General features: G+C 42.8%; 1 protein-coding gene across 1 annotated transcript in view; it reads left to right on the top strand.

The window, feature by feature from the left end:
- Window positions 1-20296, top strand: part of LOC123733122 (alpha-N-acetylgalactosaminide alpha-2,6-sialyltransferase 5) — a 209300-nt gene that overhangs the window by 8627 nt on the left and 180377 nt on the right. Inside the window, exon 2 of the mRNA XM_082961047.1 lies at window positions 5048-5272. Coding sequence (XP_082817173.1) covers window positions 5048-5272 — 225 coding nt within the window. The remainder of the gene's footprint in view (window positions 1-5047; window positions 5273-20296) is intronic.

Genomic DNA, 20296 nt, shown 5'->3' with positions numbered 1-20296 from the left:
TGTAGTCTATAGTGTTTATCTAGTGTAGTCTATAGTGTAGTCTATAGTGTAGTCTATAGTGTTTATCTAGTGTAGTCTATAGTGTTTATCTAGTGTACTCTAAAGTGTAGTCCATAGTGTTTATCTAGTGTAGTCTATAGTGTAGTCTATAGTGTTTATCTAGTGTAGTCTATAGTGTAGTCTTTAGTGTTTATCTAGTGTAGTCTATAGTGTAGTCTATAGTGTTTATCTAGTGTAGTCTATAGTGTTTATCTAGTGTAGTCTATAGTGTAGTCTATAGTGTTTATCTAGTGTAGTCTATAGTTTAGTCTGTAGTGAAGTCTATAGCGTATATCTTGTGTAGTCTATAGTGTAGTCTATAGTGTTTATCTAGTGTAGTCTATAGTGTAGTCTATAGTGTAGTCTATAGTGTTTATCTAGTGTAGTCTATAGTGTAGTCTATAGTGTTTATCTAGTGTACTCTAAAGTGTAGTCTATAGTGTTTATCTAGTGTAGTCTATAGTGTAGTCTATAGTGTTTATCTAGTGTAGTCTATAGTGTAGTCTATAGTGTTTATCTAGTGTAGTCTATAGTGTAGTCTATAGTGTTTATCTAGTGTAGTCTATAGTGTTTATCTAGTGTAGTCTATAGTGTAGTCTATAGTGTTTATCTAGTGTAGTCTGTAGTGTAGTCTATAGTATTTATCTAGTGTAGTCTATAGTGTAGTCTATAGTGTAGTCTATAGTGTTCATCTAGTGGTCTATAGTGTAGTCTATAGTGTAGTCTATAGTGTAGTCTATAGTGTTCATCTAGTGTAGTCTATAGTGTAGTCTATAGTGTTTATCTAGTGTAGTCTATAGTGTTCATCTAGTGTAGTCTATAGTGTAGTCTATAGTGTTTATCTAGTGTAGTCTATAGTGTTTATCTAGTGTAGTCTATAGTGTAGTATATAGTGTAGTCTATAGTGTGTATCTAGTGTAGTCTATAGTATTTATCTAGTGTAGTTTATAGTGTAGTCTATAGTGTAGTCTATAGTGTTTATCTAGTGTAGTCTAAAGTGTAGTCTATAGTGTTTATCTAGTGTAGTCTATAGTGTTTATCTAGTGTAGTTATAGTGTTTATCTAGTGTAGTTATAGTGTTTATCTAGTGTAGTCTATAGTGTAGTCTATAGTATTTATCTAGTGTAGTCTATAGTGTAGTCTATAGTGTAGTCTATAGTGTTTATCTAGTGTAGTCTATAGTGTAGTCTATAGTGTTTATCTAGTGTAGTCTATAGTGTTTATCTTGAACGTGCTAGGATAGTGCAGTCTATAGTGTAGTCTATAGTGTTTATATTAATGTTCTTGGCTAGTGTAGTCTATAGTGTAGTCTATAGTGTTTATATTAATGTTCTAGGCTAGTGTAGTCTATAGTGTTTATCTTGAACGTTCTAGGCTAGTGTAGTCTATAGTGTAGTTTATAGTGTTTATATTAATGTTCTAGGCTAGTGTAGTCTATAGTGTTTATCTTGAACGTTCTAGGCTAGTGTAGTCTATAGTGTAGTCTATAGTGTTTATCTTGAATGTTCTACTCTAGTGTAGTCTATAGAAATAGAACCACAATTTATTCTAGAATTAGATCGGATTACATTCTAGAATCTCATTCTAGTTCTGAGGTTGTAGCCTACCTATTCCATCAATGATATTTCAAAATATACTTCACATTTACCTTTTATTGTGGACAATATCACTCCCAAAACAAACTATGGTCTCTGGGGATCAGTAGACAAAGAACAATCTGACAATGTGTAAAAGAACCAGGTTTCTTTCTTTCTTTAGCAGCAGAGCAGTATTTCTTGAGATTACTTGAGTCCCTGTGGGGACAACAATGGTTACATCCCAAATTGCAGCCTATTCCCTACATAGTGCACTACTTTTGACTGGGCTCTAGTAAAAAGAAGTGCACTTGTGCGGCATGTAGCCTAAGGGTTAGAGAGGTGAGCCAGCAACTGCAGTTCGAATCCCGGGTCTGACGGGAAACAAATCTGTCAGGAAGTGAGCTGGCCCTTACAACAACAAAAAAAAACATGACAAATTTCATTTTCAGATGTGAAATTGCGTTTTCACATGTTGGACACCACCTTTCACGTGAGGAGGATAACATGTTTTCAACTCAAAATCGGACATGAAAAACATTCACATGAAAATCAAAATTTGCAGGTTCACATGTCAGAAAACTCCAACTGTGAAAATCTCACTTTCACATGTGGGGTTGCAGATTCACATGTGGTATTGAAAACGTGTTATTATTTGACTCACATGTGAAAAGATGGTGTTAACATGTGGCAGTGGCAATGTTTCCACCGGTGGAATTAAGGTGACCACATTTAAAATAATGATTTTGCAGGACATTCACGAAACAGAGGACAGACAACAACAACAACAACAAAATAATTGGACGCAGGTTAATGGATCACATTTAAATGGTGACATAGTTCTGCCATATGAAGGTCTGTTAAAGGAGCAATCTGCAGCATAGTTCTGCCGTATGAAAGTCACTGCCTGTTAAAGGGGCAATCTGCAGCATAGTTCTGCCGTATGGTCTGTTAAAGGGGCAGTCTGCAGCATAGTTCTGCCGTATGAAGGTCTGTTAAAGGGGCAATCTGCAGCATAGTTCTGCCATATGAAGGTCTGTTAAAGGGGCAATCTGCAACATAGTTCTACCGTATGAAGATCTGTTAAAGGGGCAATCTGCAGCATAGTTCTGCCGTATGAAGGTCTGTTAAAGGGGCAATCTGCAGCATAGTTCTAACGTATGAAGGTCTGTTAAAGGGGCAATCTGCAGCATAGTTCTGCCGTATGAAGGTCACTGGCTGTTAAAGGGGCAATCTGCAGTTGCAGTTTGCATTGATTCTCAAAGATTATAACGTATGAATGTCTCAGGAGCTCAGGAGTTCAACTGCACAATATAAATATAAACAACCACTATATATATATATATATATATATCCTCAAAACATGTTTTAAACTATCATTTCAATATCGTGGATGGTCAGTCCTTGCAACCATAGCTCTGTCTATGAATTTGAGAGTGGTTGCATTTCTCCAGCCCCATCCTTCAGGTTTTTACTGAAACTGTGGCGGGGATGTCGGTTTGTTAATGTTTCAATTAAGGAATGCCCCTTTAACACCTGTAATAGAGTCATAGTGTTAATATATAATCCTATAAAAATTATTTTATGGAAAGCAAAACATCATCCCAAACGTTTTTATAGAAAAAAACGAAATATTGCAAAGAAATCATTTTCGAAATGCGCGAACAAATGAATTGTAAATGGATGCACAAAAAAATAGTTTTCAGGGAAATGTTATTTTTTATAATAACGTGATTAAATAAAACATATAATTATTTCTTGCAATTTCCCCTATCTCTGGTGATGTTACCCTGGCCTTTGCTATCTCTGGTTATGTTACCCTGGCCTTTGCTTTCTCTGGTTATGTTACCCTGGCCTTTGTTATCTCTGGTTATGTTACCCTGGCCTTTGCTATCTTTGGTTATGTTACCCTGGCCTTTGATATCTCTGGTTATGTTACCCTGGCCTTTGCTATCTCTGGTTATGTTACCCTGGCCTTTGTTATCTCTGGTTATGTTACCCTGGCCTTTGTTATCTCTGGTTATGTTACCCTGGCCTTTGCTATCTCTGGTTATGTTACCCTGGCCTTTGCTATCTCTGGTTATGTTACCCTGGCCTTTGATATCTCTGGTTATGTTACCCTGGCCATTGCTATCTCTGGTTATGTTACCCTGGCCTTTGTTATCTCTGGTTATATTACCCTGGCCTTTGTTATCTCTAGTTATGCTACCCTGGCCTTTGCTCTCTCTGGTTATGTTACCCTGGCCTTTGTTATCTCTGGTTATGTTACCCTGGCCTTTGCTATCTCTGGTTATGTTACCCTGGACTTTGTTATCTCTGGTTATGTTACCCTGGCCTTTGTTATCTCTGGTTATGTTACCCTGGCCTTTGCTATCTCTGGTTACGTTGGCCTTTGTTATCTCTGGTTATGTTACCCTGGCCTTTGCTTTCACTGACTTTTTTCCAGTTGCAAGTTTTGGCACATTCATTCCAGCAACATTCCAGGAACATAGCATCCAGCACTCTCCATCCCACTGCTGGTTTAGCTGTGAAGCTCTGAAGCTCTGAAACGAAGCTGGTTCGGTCCCTGGATGGGAGACCAGATGTATCTGAAAGTGGTGGAAAGTAAACATGTTGGGGGGGTTCACAAAGAAAACGTGAAACATGTGACACTTCACATCTGACAACCACATGTGTCATGTAAACATTTAGGTAAATAAAGGTAAATCAAATATAAATGTGTAATTTTGTATATTATTTTTTTTTTATGTGAATATTTTCACGTGATTTGTTCACATGTTTTAACGAAAATCACATGTATTTTTTTCCCCGTGATTTTTTTTCCCCATGTTTTTTTTCCCCATGTTTTTTTTCCCCATGTTTTTTTTCCTCCGTGTTTTTTGTTGTAATGCGCCAACTGGAGGGTGGCTTGTATCATAGATGCCATTTCCTGATGTTGTGCCCTTGAGCAAGGCAGAACACCTGATTCCCCAGTGTTGCAACCCTCTGCACCTCTCCAGGATGTGTACGTGTGTTTTTCAGAGGGGTTGGGTTAAAAGAGGAAGTCAAATTTCAGGTTACCCAATAAAGTGATCCTAATCTCTTAATGTTAATATGGGACAACACTCAGCATGAGGTTTCAAGGACTGAATAGTTAGTGGACTGTAATCTGGGTAATTTGTCAACATCTCACTCTCTCTGTCCTCTCTCTCTCTTTCATTTTCTCTCTCAACTCTCTCTCTCTCTCCTCCCTCTCTCTCTCTCTCTCTCTCTCTCTCTCCTCTCTCCCCTCTCTCTCTCTCCTCTCTCCTCTCTTCTCTCTCTCTCTCCTCTCTTCTCTCTCCATTCTCTCCTCTCTCTCTCTCTCTCCCTCCATTCTCTCCTCTCTCTCTCTCTCCTCTCTCTCTCCATTCTCTCCTCTCTCTCCTCTCTCTCTGTGTGTTTTGTTCCTCCAGTGCCATGGGTCAGTTTTACTTCTCGTCATAACTCTGTGTGGCAGCCTGTTCTTTATCTACCACGCTGGTTTCCATGGTACCACCGACGTGGCTGGGAGGTCCAGAGACGGGAGTGATGTAGCGAGAAGAAGATGGCAGGCTGAGCAGCAGCAGCAGCAGACCACCAGAACGGCCCTTCCTCACCCTACAATCCTACAGGGATACAGCGGTATCATCGACCACAAGGTAGGCACAGGTGGCCTTTTCATTTTCTCTAAGTTGATATCTCTTTGTCTTCCCGTGTTCTCGCTTTCTCTTCTGCTCTTCCTCCCTCTCCTGTTCTCTATCTATTGTGAGGATGTACAGGTGGCAAGACAGCAGGATTTAATTTCCCCTCTTAATTGTCTTAGAATCTTTTCTGTTAAAGAAATCATCTCTCTCTCTCCCTCTCTCTCTCTCTCTCTCTCTCTCTCTCTCTCTCCTCTCTCTCTCCTCTCTTCTCTCTCTCTCTCTCTCTCTCTCCTCTCTCTCTCTCTCTCTTCTCTCTCTCTCTCCTCTCTCTTTTCTCTCTCTCCTCTCTCTCTCTCTCTCCTCTCTCTCTCTCTCTCTCTCTCTCTCTCTCTCTCTCAATTCAATTCAAAGGGCTTTATTGACATGGGAAACATATGTTAACATTGTCAAAGCAAGTGAACTAGATAATAAACAAAAGTGAAATAAACAATAAAAAATGAACAGTAAACATTACACTCTCAAACGTTCCAAAGGAATAGAGACATTTCAAATGTCATTTTTACGCTACTGCTACTCTCTGTTCATCAAATATGGATAGTCACTTTCACCATATGTACATACTACCTCAATCAGCCTGACTAACTGGTGTCTGTATATAGCCTCTCTACTCTTATTTTCAAATGTATTTTTACTGTTGTTTTATTTCTTTACTTACCTACCTGCACACACACACACACACACACACACACACACACACACACACACACACACACACACACACACACACACACACACACACACACACACACACACACACACACACACACACACACACACACACACCTTTTTTTCCACACTATTGGTTAGAGCCTGTAAGTAAGCATTTCACTGTAAGGTCTACACCTGCTGTATTCGGAGCACGTGACAAATAAACTTTGATTTGATTTGATGTCTATATACAGTGTTGTAACGATGTGCAAATAGTTAAAAGTACAAAAGGGAAAATAAATCAACATAAATATGGGTTGTATTTACAATGGTGTTTGTTCTTCACTGGTTGCCCTTTTCTTGTGGCAACAGGTCACAAATCTTGCTGCTGTGATGGCACACTGTGGTATTTCACCCAGTAGATATGTGATTTGTTTTGGAATTCTTTGTGTATCTGTGTAATCTGAGGGAAATATGTGTCTCTAATATGGTCATACATTTGGCAGGAGGTTAGGATGTGCAGCTCAGTTTCCACCTCATTTTGTGGGCAGTGTGCACATAGCCTGTCTCGTCTTGAGAGCCAGGTCTGCCTACGGCGTCCTTTCTCAATAGCAAGGCTATGCTCACTGAGTCTGTACATAATCAAAGCATTTCTTAAGTTTGGGTCAGTCACAGTGGTCAGGTATTCTGCCACTGTGTACTCTCTGTTTAGGGCCAAATAGCATTCTAGTTTGTTCAGTTTTTTTTGTTAATTCTTTCTAATGTGTCAAGTAATTATCTTTTTGTTTTCTCATGATTTGGTTGGATCTAATTGTGTTGCTGTCCTGGGGTGTTTGTGAACAGAGGCCCAGGACCAGCTTGCTTAGTGGACTCTTCTCCAGGTTAATCTCTGTATAGGTGATGGCTTTGCTAGGGAAGGTTTGAGAATCACTTCCTTTTAGGTGGTTGTAGAATTTAACGTCTCTGTTCTGGATTTTGATAATTAGCGGGTATCGGCCTAATTCTGCTCTGCATGCATTATTTTGTGTTTTTCGTTGTACACTGAGAATATTTATGCAGAATTCTGCATACAGAGTCTCAATTTGGTGTTTGTCCCATTTTGTGAATTGTTGGTTGGTGAGCGGACCCCAGACCTCACAACCATAAAGGGCAATGGGTTCTATAACTGATTGAAGTAATTTTCGCCAGATCCTAATTGGTATTACATTTAAATTTACGTCATTTAACAGACGCTCTTATCCAGAGCGACTTACAAATTGGTGCATTCACCTTATGATATCCAGTGGAACAACCACTTTACAATAATACATCTATATCTTTATTTTAGGGGGGGGGGGGGGGGTTAGAAGGATTACTATATCCTATCCCAGGTATTCCTTAAAGAGGTGGGGTTTCAGGTGTCTACGGAAGGTGGTGATTTGATGTTCCTTTTGATGGCGTAGAAGGCCCTTCTTGCCTTGTCTCTCAGATCGTTCACAGCTTTATGGAAGTAACCTGTGGCGCTGATTTTTAGGCCGAGGTATGTATAGTTTATTTATTTTATTTTTTATTATTTCACCTTTATTTAACCAGGTAGGCCAGTTGAGAACAAGTTCTCATTTACAAATGCGACCTGGCCAAGATAAAGCAAAGCAGTGTGACAAAAACAACAACACAGAGTTACACATGGAATAAACAAACATACAGCCAACAATACAATAGAGAAAGTCTATATACAGTGTGTGCAAATGTGGTAAGATAAGGGAGGTAAAGGCAATAAAATGACCATAATGGCAAAATAATTACAATATACCAATTAAACACTGGAGTGGTAGATGTGCAGAAGATAAATGTGCAAGTAGAGATACTGGGGTGCAAAGGAGCAAAAATCATAAGATGAGGTAGATAGATGGGCTGTTTACAGGTGGGCTATGTACAGGTGCAGTGATCTGTGAGCTGCTCTGACAGCTGGTGCTTAAATCTGGTGAGGGAGATATGAGTCTCCAGCTTCAGAGAATTTTGCAGTTCGTTCCAGTCATTGACAGCAGAGAACTGGAAGGAAAGATGGCCAAAGAAGGAATTGGCTTTGGGGGTGACCAGTGAAATATACCTGCTGGAGCGCGTGCTACGGGTGGGTGTTGCTATGGTGACCCGTGAGCTGAGATAAGGCGGGGCTTTACCTAGCAGGGTCTTGTAGATGACCTGGAGCCAGTGGGTCTGGCGACGAGTATGAAGCGAGGGCCAGCCAACGAGAGTGTACAGGTCGCAGTGGTGGGTAGTACATGGGGCTTTGGTGACAAAACGGATGGCACTGTGATAGACGGCATCCAATTTGCTGAGTAGAGGGTTGGAGGCTATTTTGTAAATGACATCGCCGAAGTCAAGGATCGGCAGGATAGTCAGTTTTATGCAGGTATGTTTGGCAGCATGAGTGAAGGATGCTTTGTTGGGCAGGTGCGGGCAGCGATCGGTTGAAGAGCATGCATTTAGTTTTACTTGCATTTAAGAGCAGTTGGAGGCCACGGAAGAAGAGTTGTATGGCATTGAAGCTTATCTGGAGGATAGTTAACACAGTGTCCAAAGAAGGGCCAGAGGTATACAGAATGGTGTCGTCTGCGTAGAGGTGAATCAGAGAATCACCAGCAGCAAGAGTGACATCATTGATGTATACAGAGAAAAGAGTCAGCCCGAGAATTGAACCCTGTGGCACCCCCATAGAGACTGCCAGAAGTCTGGACAACAGGCCCTCCGATTTGACACACTGAACTCTGTCTGAGAAGTAGTTGGTGAACCAGGTGAGGCAGTCATTTGAGAAACCAAGGCTGTTGAGTCTTCCGATAAGAATGTGGTGATTGACAGAGTCGAAAGCCTTGGCCAGGTCAATGAATACGGCATCACAGTAATGTCTCTTATCGATGGCGGTTATGATATCTTTCAGGACCTTGAGCATGGTTGAGGTGCACCCATGACCAGCTCGGAAACCAGATTGCATAGTGGAGAAGGTACGGTGTGATTCGAAATGGTCGGTGATCTGTTTGTTAACTTGGCTTTCGAAGACCTTAGAAAGGCAGGGTAGAATAGATATAGGTCTGTAGCAGTTTGGGTCTAGAGTGTCTCCATCTTTAAAGAGGGGCATGACTGTGGCAGCTTTCCAATCTTTGGGGATCTCAGGAGATACGAAAGAGAGGTTGAACAGGCTAGTAATAGGGGTTGCAACAATTTTGACTGATCATTTTAGAAAGAGAGGGTCCAGATTGTCTAGCCCTGCTGATTTGTAGGGGTCCAGATTTTGCAGCTCTTTCAGAACATCAGCTATCTGTATTTGGGTGAAGTAGAAATGGGGAGGCTTGGGCGAGTTGCTGTGGGGGGTGCAGGGCTGTTGACCGGGGTAGGGGTGGCCAGGTGGAAAGCATGGCCAGCTGTAGAAAAATGCTTATTTAAATTCTCAATTATTGTTGATTTATTGGTGGTGACAGTGTTTCCTAGCCTCAGTGCAGTGGGCAACTGGGTGCTTTTGTGTGCTTTAGGGCAACGGTGTCTAGATGTAATTTGTATTTGTGGTCCTGGCAACTGGACCTTTTTTGTAACACCATGGTTTTTGTGTTACTGAGATTTACTGTCAGGGCCCAGGTCTGACAGAATCTGTGCAGAAGATCTAGGTGCCGCTGTAGGCCCTCCTTGGTTGGGGACAGAAGCACCAGATCATCAGCAAACAGTAGACATTTGACTTCAGATTCTAGTAGGGTGAGGCCGGGTGCTGCAGACTGTTCTAGTGGCCTCACCAATTTGTTGATATATATGTTGAAGAGAGTGGGGCTTAAGCTGCATCCCTGTCTCACCCCACGGCTCTGTGGAAAGAAATGTGTGTGTTTTTTGCCAATTTTAACTGCACACTTACATTTACATTTACGTCATTTAGCAGACGCTCTTATCCAGAGCGACTTACAGTAGTGAATGCATACATATCATACAATTTCATACATTTCATACATTTTTTTATCTGTGCTGGCCCCCCGTGGGAATCGAACCCACAACCCTGGTGTTGCAAACACCATGCTCAACCCTGGTGTTGCAAACACCATGCTCTACCAACTGAGTTCTTTGTGTACATGGATTTTATAATGTCGTATGTTTTTCCCTCAACACCACTTTCCGTAATTTTGTATGGCTGGCAGGCTGGCTCTCTCTCTCTCTCTCTCTCTCTCTCTCTCTCTCTCTCTCTCTCTCCTCTCTCTCTCTCTCTCTCTCTCTCTCTCTCTCTCTCTCTCTCTCTCTCTCTCTCTCTCTCTCTCTGTCTCTCTCTCTCTCTGTCTCTCTCTCAGTGCATGCTGGGAGGGGTTGTAGTTGAGAGGTCATGTGGAGGGCTCTGTCCTTACTTACTTTCTTGATTTCAAACCCTCCCCTAACCCGGATGATGCTGGGCCAATTGTGCGCCGCCCTATAGGACTCCCGGTCACGGCCGGATGTGACACAGCCTGGGATTGAACCCCAGGCTGTAGTGACGTCTCAGCACTGCGGCGCAGGACAGACGATTTTTACGAGCTACGCGCTTCAGCACTTGGCGGTCCCGTTCTGTGAGTTTGTGTGGCCTACCACTTTGCAGATGATCCGTTGTTGCTCCTAGATGTTTCCACTTCACAATAACAGCACTTACAGTTGACCCGGGGGCAGCTCTAGCAGGGCAGAAATTTGACAAAACTGACTTGTTGGAAAGGTGGCATCCTATGACAATGCCACGTTGAAGGTCAGCGAGCTCTTCAGTAAGGCCATTCTACTGCCAATGTTTGCCTATGGAGATTGCATACACCTGTCAGCAATACGGTGCTTTAAAACTAAAAGCATATTTACCTAGCTCGGTGGAGACCCTAGGAACCCCAAGAGTTAACCAATCCTGTGAACGGGTTAGGAACCCCAAGAGTTAACCAATCCTGTGAACGGGTTAGGAACCCCAAGAGTTAACCAATCCTGTGAACGGGTTAGGAACCCCAAGAGTTAACCAATCCTGTGAACGGGTTAGGAACCCCAAGAGTTAACCAATCCTGTGAATGGGTTAGGAACCCCAAGAGTTAACCAATCCTGTGAACGGGTTAGGCAACTCAGGTGTCTATACTTCAACAGCACAGTGGGACTGGGGGTGTGGTCTATATTAGGGAATATCCTATGGCTGGGACTGGAGGTGTGGTCTATATTAGGGAATATCCTATGGCTGGGACTGGGGGGTGTGGTCTATATTAGGGAATATCCTATGGCTGGGACTGGAGGTGTGGTCTATATTAGGGAATATCCTATGGCTGTCACGTCCTGACCAGTATAAGGGTTATTTGTTATTGTAGTTTGGTCAGGACGTGGCAGAGGGTATTTGTTTTATGTGGTTCGGGGTGGTGGTTTATTTAGTTGAGCGTTTGATTTATTATTTCCGGGTTTTGGTTTATGTTCTATGTTTTGTACTTCTATGTTCTTTCTGGGTTGGTGTATTTCTATGTGTAGGTTAATGGGAGGTTGGACTCTCAATTGGAGGCAGGTGCTTTCTCGTTGCCTCTGATTGAGAGTCCTATATATGGGTATGTGTTTGGTTTAGTGTTTGTGGGAGATTGTTTCTTGTTTTGCCTGTGAGCCTGACAAGACTGTTTTGTTGATCGTTCGTTCTTTTTTTTGTTATTTTGGTGTTTTCTTGGTTCAAATAAATATCAAGATGAGCATCCACATTCCTGCTGCGTTTTGGTCCTCCATTCCAGACGACAACCGTTACAGAATCTCCCACCACAAATGGACCAAGCAGCAGAGTAAGGAGCAAAGGGATTTCGAGATGGACTGGCGGGAGAAATGGACCTGGGAGGAAATTCTGGACGGGGCTGGACCTTGGCACCAGGCTGGGGAATACCGTCGCCCACGGGAGGAAATCGAGGCAGCCAAGGCGGAGAGGCGGAGGTACGAGGCCTTGTACGCGCCGATAAAGCACGAGAGGCATCCCCAATAAAAAAAATTGGGGGGGCACACGGGTAGTTTGGCTGGGCCAAGGGTGAGCCCTAAGCCAGCTACCCGTGCTTATGACTGGGACTGGAGGTGTGGTCTATATTAGGGAATATCCTATGGCTGGGACTGGAGGTGTGGTCTATATTTAAGCAATAAGGCACGAGGGAGTGTGGTCTATGTTAGGGAATATCCTATGGCTGGGACTGGGGGTGTGGTCTATATTAGGGAATATCCTATGGCTGGGACTGGGGGTGTGGTCTATATTAGGGAATATCCTATGGCTGGGACTGGGGGTGTGGTCTATATTTAAGCAATAAGGCACGAAGGGGTGTGGTATATGACCAATATACCGTGGCTAAGGGCTGTCCTTACCCACAACACATCGCAGAGTGACTGCTTAAGCAGACAGGCAGACAGACAGACAGACCGTACAAGAGAGTCCACAATCAACACAAGGGTTCACACACAGGCACACAGGCAGACAGGCCGACAGACAGGCAGACATGCACACAGGCAGACAGGCACGCAGACAGACAGACAGACCGTACAAGAGAGTCCACAATCAACACAAGGGTTCACACACAGGCACACAGACAGGCAGGCAGGCACACAGGCAGACAGGCACACAGGCACACAGGCAGGCACACAGGCACACAGACAGACAGGGAGAAAAACAGGGAGAAAAACAGACAGACAGACAGACAGACAGACAGACAGACAGACAGACAGACAGACAGACAGACAGACAGACAGACAGACAGACAGACAGACAGACAGACACATACACACCAGACACACTTTGCCTTAAATATTCTGAATGAGTCATCCATATTTAATAACACTTGCCAAGCCAGGCAGAGGAAACATGTTCTCTGAGTTTGAAATGTCAATATGCACTGAGTGAGCCTGTCTGATTAAATGAGGATTCACACATCAACACACACACACACACACACACACACACACACACACACACACACACACACACACACACACACACACACACACACACACACACACACACACACACACACACATCAACACACACACATCAACACACACACACACACACACACACACACACACACACACACACACACACACACACACACACATCAACACACATATACACACACATCAACACACATATATATATACACACACACACACACACACACACACACACACACACACACACATACATACATACATACATACATATACACACACATATACACAGAAACACACACACATCCACACACACACACACACACACACACACACACACACACACACACACAGACACACATCAACACACACACACACACACACACACATACATACATACACACACACACACACACATATATACACACACACACATATATACACACACACAGAGACACATCAACACACATCAACACACACACACACACACACACATACATATACACACATATACACACACATACATATATAGACATATACACACACACATACACACATTAATACACACACACACACACACACACACACACACATCAACACACATGTACATACATACACACGCACACACACAGACACACACACACACACACACACACACACACACACACACACACACACACACACACACACACACACACATCAACACACACAGACACATCTACACACACACACACACACACACATCAACACACATATATACACACACACACACACACAAGCACACAGACACATACATATACACACACATACACACATACACACACACACACTCACACACACATATACACACACATACATTTACACACACATACACACACACAAACAAACACACATATACACATATACACACACACATACATACACACACGCACACACATACACACATACACACACACACGCACACACATATACACACATATACACACAAACATACACACACACACACACACACACACACACACACACACACATATATACACACACACATACATACGTACATACATACATACATACATACATACATACATACATACATACATACATACATACATACATACATACATACATAGACACACGCACACCCGTACACATATACACACGCATGCACACACGCACACACACACACAGGATGGAGCGGTATTGATTCATCCTTCTGGTGATGTGAGCAGCGGTGCATCACTCAATGAAATGTCCAATTTATTCTCCTGTGCTTGCTCTCCCAGACATAAACGTATTGACATATAGGAGACATAGCATGTGGGGACAGCAGACTGGGATAGGGATTGATTGAATATGTCCAAAAACACACCAGCCAGCTGGTCTGCGCATGCTCTGAGGACGCGGCTAGGGACGCCGTCTGGGCCGGCAGCCTTGCGAGGGTTAACACGTGTAAATGTCTTACTCACGTCGGCCACGGAGAACGAGAGCCCACAGTCAACCCTAGTGACGCAGAATGACATGGGTGATAACGGTGTGTGAGAGCGGGCGTCGTCGGTGGCACTGTATTATCCTCAAAGCGGGCGAAGAAGGTGGTTTTCCTTTTGTAGTCAGTGATTGTCTGTAGAACCTGTCACAGACGTCCTCATGTCTGAGTCGTTAAATTCCGACTCCACTTTGTCTCTATACTGACATTTCGCTTGTTTTATTGCCTTACAGAGGGAATAACTACACTGTTTGTATTCGTCCATATTCCCTGTCACCTTTCCATGGTTAAATGCGGTGGTTCGCGCTTTCAGTTTTGCGCGAATGCCGCCATCTATGCACGGTTTCTGGTTAGGGTAGGTTTTGATAGTCACAGTGGGTACAACATCCCCAATACACTTACTTCCTGGGACATGTCCAAGTCCGCGTGATCAAAACAATCTTGAAGCGTGGATTCCGATTGGTCAGACCAGCGTTGAATAGTCCTTAGCACGGATGCATCCTGTTTGAGTTTCTGCCTATAGGAAGGGAGGAGCAAAATGGAGTCGTGGTCAGATTTGCCGAAGGGAGGGCAGGGGAGGGCCTTGTATGCATGGCGGAAGTTAGAGTAGCAGTGATCCAGTGTTTTGCCAGGCACGAGTGCTACAGTCAATTAGCTGATAGAATTTACGTATCCTTGTTCTCAAATTTTCTTTGTTAAAATCTCCAGCTACAATAAATTCAGCCTCAGTATGTATGGTTTCCAGTTTGCTTAAAGTCCAGTGAAGTTCCTTGAGGGCCGTCGTGGTATCGGCTTGAGGGGGGATATACACGGCTGTGACAATAACCGACAAGAATTCTCTTGGGAGATAATACGGTCGGCATTTGATTGTGAGGAATTCTAGGTCAGATGAACAAAAGGACTTGAGTTCCTGCATGTTGTTACAATCACACCATGAGACGTTAATCATCATGTCTCTCTGATATCCAATAGTTCTTCCCGGGTGTATGTAATAACACTTAAGGTTTTCTGGGCTAACAATGTAAGAAATAATACAATAAAAAAATACTGCAAAGTTTCCTAAGGACTAGAAGCGAGGCAGCCCTCTCTTACAAAGGGAAACTCCGCCGCATGTTGTCCAGTGCCGCACGCCTACCAGACAAGTTAAATACCTTTTTATGCTCGTTTCGAGGCTAGCAACACTGGACAAGACAGCACCAGCTGACGACTGTGTGATCACGCTCTCCGTAACCAATTTGAGTAAGTCCTTTAACCTGTTTAGGATAGGGGGCAGTATTTTCACGTCCGGATAAAAAACGTACCCGATTTAATCTGGTTATTACTCCTGCCCAGAAACTAGAATATGCATATAATTGTTTGATTTGGATAGAAAACACCCTAAAGCTTCTAAAACTGTTTGAATGGTGTCTGTGAGTATAACAGAACTCATATGGCAGGCCAAAACCTGAGAAGATTCCATACAGGAAGTGCCCTCTCTGACCATTTCTTGGCCTTTTATAGCCTCTTTATCGAAAACAGAGGATCTCTGCTGTAACGTGACATTTTCTAAGGCTCCCATAGGCTCTCAGAAGGCGCCAGAACGGGGAATGATGACTCTGCAGTCCCTGCGCAAAAAACAGTAGGGCTTTTGGAAAGTGGTCGTTCTGAGAACAATGACACGGGTGTGCGCGTGCATTTGAAGACTCCATTTTCTATTTTCAGTGTTTGAACGAAAACAAGGTCTCCCGGTCGGAATATTATCGAGTTCTGTATCTATAATTCTTAAAATAATTGTTATGTTTTTTGTGAACGTTTATCGTGAGTAATTTAGTAAATTCACCGGAAGTTTTTGGTGGGTATGCTAGTTCTGAACGTCACATGCTAATGTAAAAAGCTGGTTTTTGATATAAATATGAACTTGATTGAACAAAACATGCATGTATTGTATAACATAATGTCCTAGGAGTGTCATCTGATGAAGATCATCAAAGGTTAGTGCTGCATTTAGCTGTGGTTTTGGTTTTTGTGACATATATGCTAGCTTGAAAAATGGGTGTGTGATTATTTCTGGCTGGGTACTCTCCTGACATAATCTAATGTTTTGCTTTCGTTGTAAAGCCTTTTTGAAATCGGACAATGTGGTTAGATAAAGGAGAGTCTTGTCTTTAAAATGGAGTAAAATAGTCATATGTTTGAAAAATGGAAGTTTTGGGATTTTTGAGGAGTTTGTAATTCGCGCCACGCTCTATTATTGGATATTGGCGAGGCGTTCCGCTTGCGGCACATCTAGATGTAAGAGGTTTTAAACAGGTTAACATTCACAAGGCTACAGGGCCAGACTGATTATATGGCAACTGCTTGGCATCTGACAGAAAATGTGCTACAGTACAGAGGTTAGTGCATATGACCCCAGTATACAGTGCATTCGAAAAGTATTCAGACCCCTTCCCCTTTTCCACATTTTGTTACGTTACAGCCTTATTCTAAAATGGATTAAATCAACTTGTTATTCTCATCAATCTACACACAATACCCCATAATGTCAAAGCGAAAAACTGTATTTTTTTTACATTTTTGCAAATGTATTAATATATATATATTTTTTTAAAAGATTTACATAAGTATTCAGATTTTCTATGAGACTCAAAATTGAGCTCAGGTGCATCTTGTTTCCATTGATCATCCTTGAGATGTTTCTACAACTTGGAGTCCACCTCTGGTTAATTAAATCGATTGGAGATGATCTGGAAAGGCACACACCTGTCTACATAAGGTCCCACAGTTGACAGTGCATGTCAGAGCAAAAACTAAGCCATGAAGTCGAAGGAATTGTCCGTAGAGCCCTGAGACAGGATTGTGTCGAGGCACAGATATGGGGAAGGGTACCAAACCCTTTTCTGCAGCTTTGAAGGTCCCCAAGTACACATTAGCCTCCATCATTCTTAAATGGAATAAGTTTGGAACCACCAAGATGCTTCCTGGAGCTGGCCTCTGGCCAAACGGAGCAATCAGGGGAGAAGGGTCCTCTGAGACTCTCTTAGATGGAGAGGGGAGGGGCAAGGAGAGAGAGAAGAGAGAGACCTAGAAGGGTAGAAGAGGGATTGACAGAGAGAGAAAAGGTAGATATAGCGAGCTCCCAGGGGATGTCTTCTCTTTTCTCACAGTCCTGAGTTTGATTTGTCTGGTGTCATGAGGAGAGGAGTTTAATTTGTCTGGTGTCGTGAGGAGAGGAGTTTGATTTGTCTGGTGTCGTGTGGAGAGGAGTTTGATTTGTCTGGTGTCGTGTGGAGAGGAGTTTGATTTGTCTGGTGTCGTGAGGAGAGGAGTTTGATTTGTCTGGTGTCGTATGGAGAGGAGTTTGATTTGTCTGGTGTCGTATGGAGAGGAGTTTGATTTGTCTGGTGTCGTGTGGAGAGGAGTTTGATTTGTCTGGTGTCGTGTGGAGAGGAGTTTGATTTGTCTGGTGTCGTATGGAGAGGAGTTTGATTTGTCTGGTGTCGTGAGGAGAGGAGTTTAATTTGTCTGGTGTCGTGAGGAGAGGAGTTTGATTTGTCTGGTGTCGTGAGGAGTTTGATTTGTCTGGTGTCGTGAGGAGAGGAGTTTGATTTGTCTGGTGTCGTGAGGAGAGGAGTTTGATTTGTCTGGTGTCGTGAGGAGTTTGATTTGTCTGGTGTCGTGAGGAGAGGAGTTTGATTTGTCTGGTGTCGTGGAGAGAGGAGTTTGATTTGTCTGGTGTCGTGAGGAGAGGAGTTTGATTTGTCTAACAAACAGTACCCCTACCTCCCTAGTACTACATGTTATACAAACAGTACCCCCTACCTCCCTAGTACTACATGCAATAACAAACAGTACCCCTACCTCCCTAGTACTACATGTAATAACAAAGAGTACCCCCTACCTCCCTAGTACTACATGTTATAACAAACAGTACCCCTACCTCCCTAGTACTACATGTTATAACAAACAGTACCCCTACCTCCCGAGTACTACATGTTATAACAAACAGTACCCCCTACCTCCTTAGTACTACATGCTATAACAAACAGTACCCCTACCTCCCTAGTACTACATGCTATTACAAACAGTACCCACTATCTCCTAGTACTACATGTTATGACAAACAGTACCCCTACCTCCCTAGTAATACATGTTATAATAAACAGTACCCCTACCTCCCTAGTACTACATGTTATAACAGTATCCCCTACCTCCCTAGTACTACATGCTATTACAAATAGTACCCCCTACCTCCCTAGTACTACATGTTATAACAAACAGTACCCCTTACCTCCCTAGTACTACATGTAATAACAAACAGTACCCCTACCTCCCTAGTACTACATGTTATAACAAACAGTACCCCTACCTCCCTAGTACTACATGTTATACAAACAGTACCCCCTACCGCCCTAGTACTACATGCTATAACAAACAGTACCCCTACCTCTCTAGTACTACATGTTATAACAAACAGTACCCCCTACCTCCCTAGTACTACATGTTATAACAAACAGTACCTCCTACCTCCCTAGTACTACATGCTATAACAAACAGTACCCCCTACCTCCCAAGTACTACATGCTATTACAAACAGTACCCCTACCTCCCTAGTACTACATGTTATAACAAACAGTACCCCTACCTCCCTAGTACTACATGTTATAGCAAACAGTACCCCCTACCTCCCTAGTACTACATGTTATAACAAGCAGTACCCCCTACCTCCCTAGTACTACATGTTATAACAAACAGTACCCCCTACCTCCCTAGTACTACATGTTATAACAAACAGTACCCCCTACCTCCCTAGAAATACATGTTATAACAAACAGTACCCCCTACCTCCCTAGTACTACATACTATAACAAACAGTACCCCCTACCTCCCGAGTACTCCATGCTATAACAAACAGTACCCCCTACCTCCCTAGTACTACATGTTATAATAAACAGTACCGCCTACCTCCCTAGTACTACATGTTATAACAAACAGTACCTCTACCTCCCTAGTACTACATGGTATAACAAACAGTACCCCCTACCTCCTTAGTACTACATGTTATAACAATCAGTACCCCCTACCTCCTTAGTACTACATGTTATAACAAACAGTACCCCTACCTCCCTAGTACTACATGCTATGACAAACAGTACACCCTACCTCCCTAGTACTACATGCTATAACAAACAGTACCCCCTACCTCCCTAGTACTACATGTTATAACAGACAGTACCCCTACCTCCCTAGTACTACATGCTATAACAAACAGTACCCCCTACCTCCCTAGTACTACATGCTATAACAAACAGTACCCCTACCTCCCTAGTACTACATGTTATAACAAACAGTACCCCTACCTCCCGAGTACTACATGTTATAACAAACAGTACCCCCTAACTCCCTAGTACTACATGCTATAACAAAAAGTACCCCTACCTCCCTAGTACTACATGCTATTACAAACAGTACCCCCTACCTCCTAGTACTACATGTTATAACAAACAGTACCCCTACCTCCCTAGTAATACATGTTATAACAAACAGTACCCCTACCTCCCGAGTACTACATGTTATACAAACAGTACCTCCTACCTCCCTAGTACTACATGCTTTAACAAACAGTACCCCTACCTCCATAGCACTACATGTTAATACAAACAGTACCCCCTACCTCCTAGTACTACATGTTATAGCAAACAGTACCCCTACCTCCCTAGTACTACATGTTATAACAAACAGTACCCCTACCTCCCTTGTACTACATGTTATAACTAACAGTACCCTTACCTCCCTAGTACTACATGTTATAACAAACAGTACCCCTACCTCCCTAGTACTACATGTTATAACAAACAGTACCCCTACCTCCTAGTACTACATGTTATAACAAAAAGTACCCCCTACCTCCCTAGTACTACATGTTATAACAAACAGTACCCCCTACCTCCCGAGTACTACATGTTATAACA

Source organism: Salmo salar, chromosome 14 (assembly GCF_965601325.2).
Source record: "Salmo salar chromosome 14, fSalSal1, whole genome shotgun sequence".
NCBI lineage: Eukaryota > Metazoa > Chordata > Actinopteri > Salmoniformes > Salmonidae > Salmo > Salmo salar.
The sequence above is the reverse complement of the archived record's forward strand: the minus strand, read 5'-3'. Positions and strand labels throughout refer to the sequence as shown.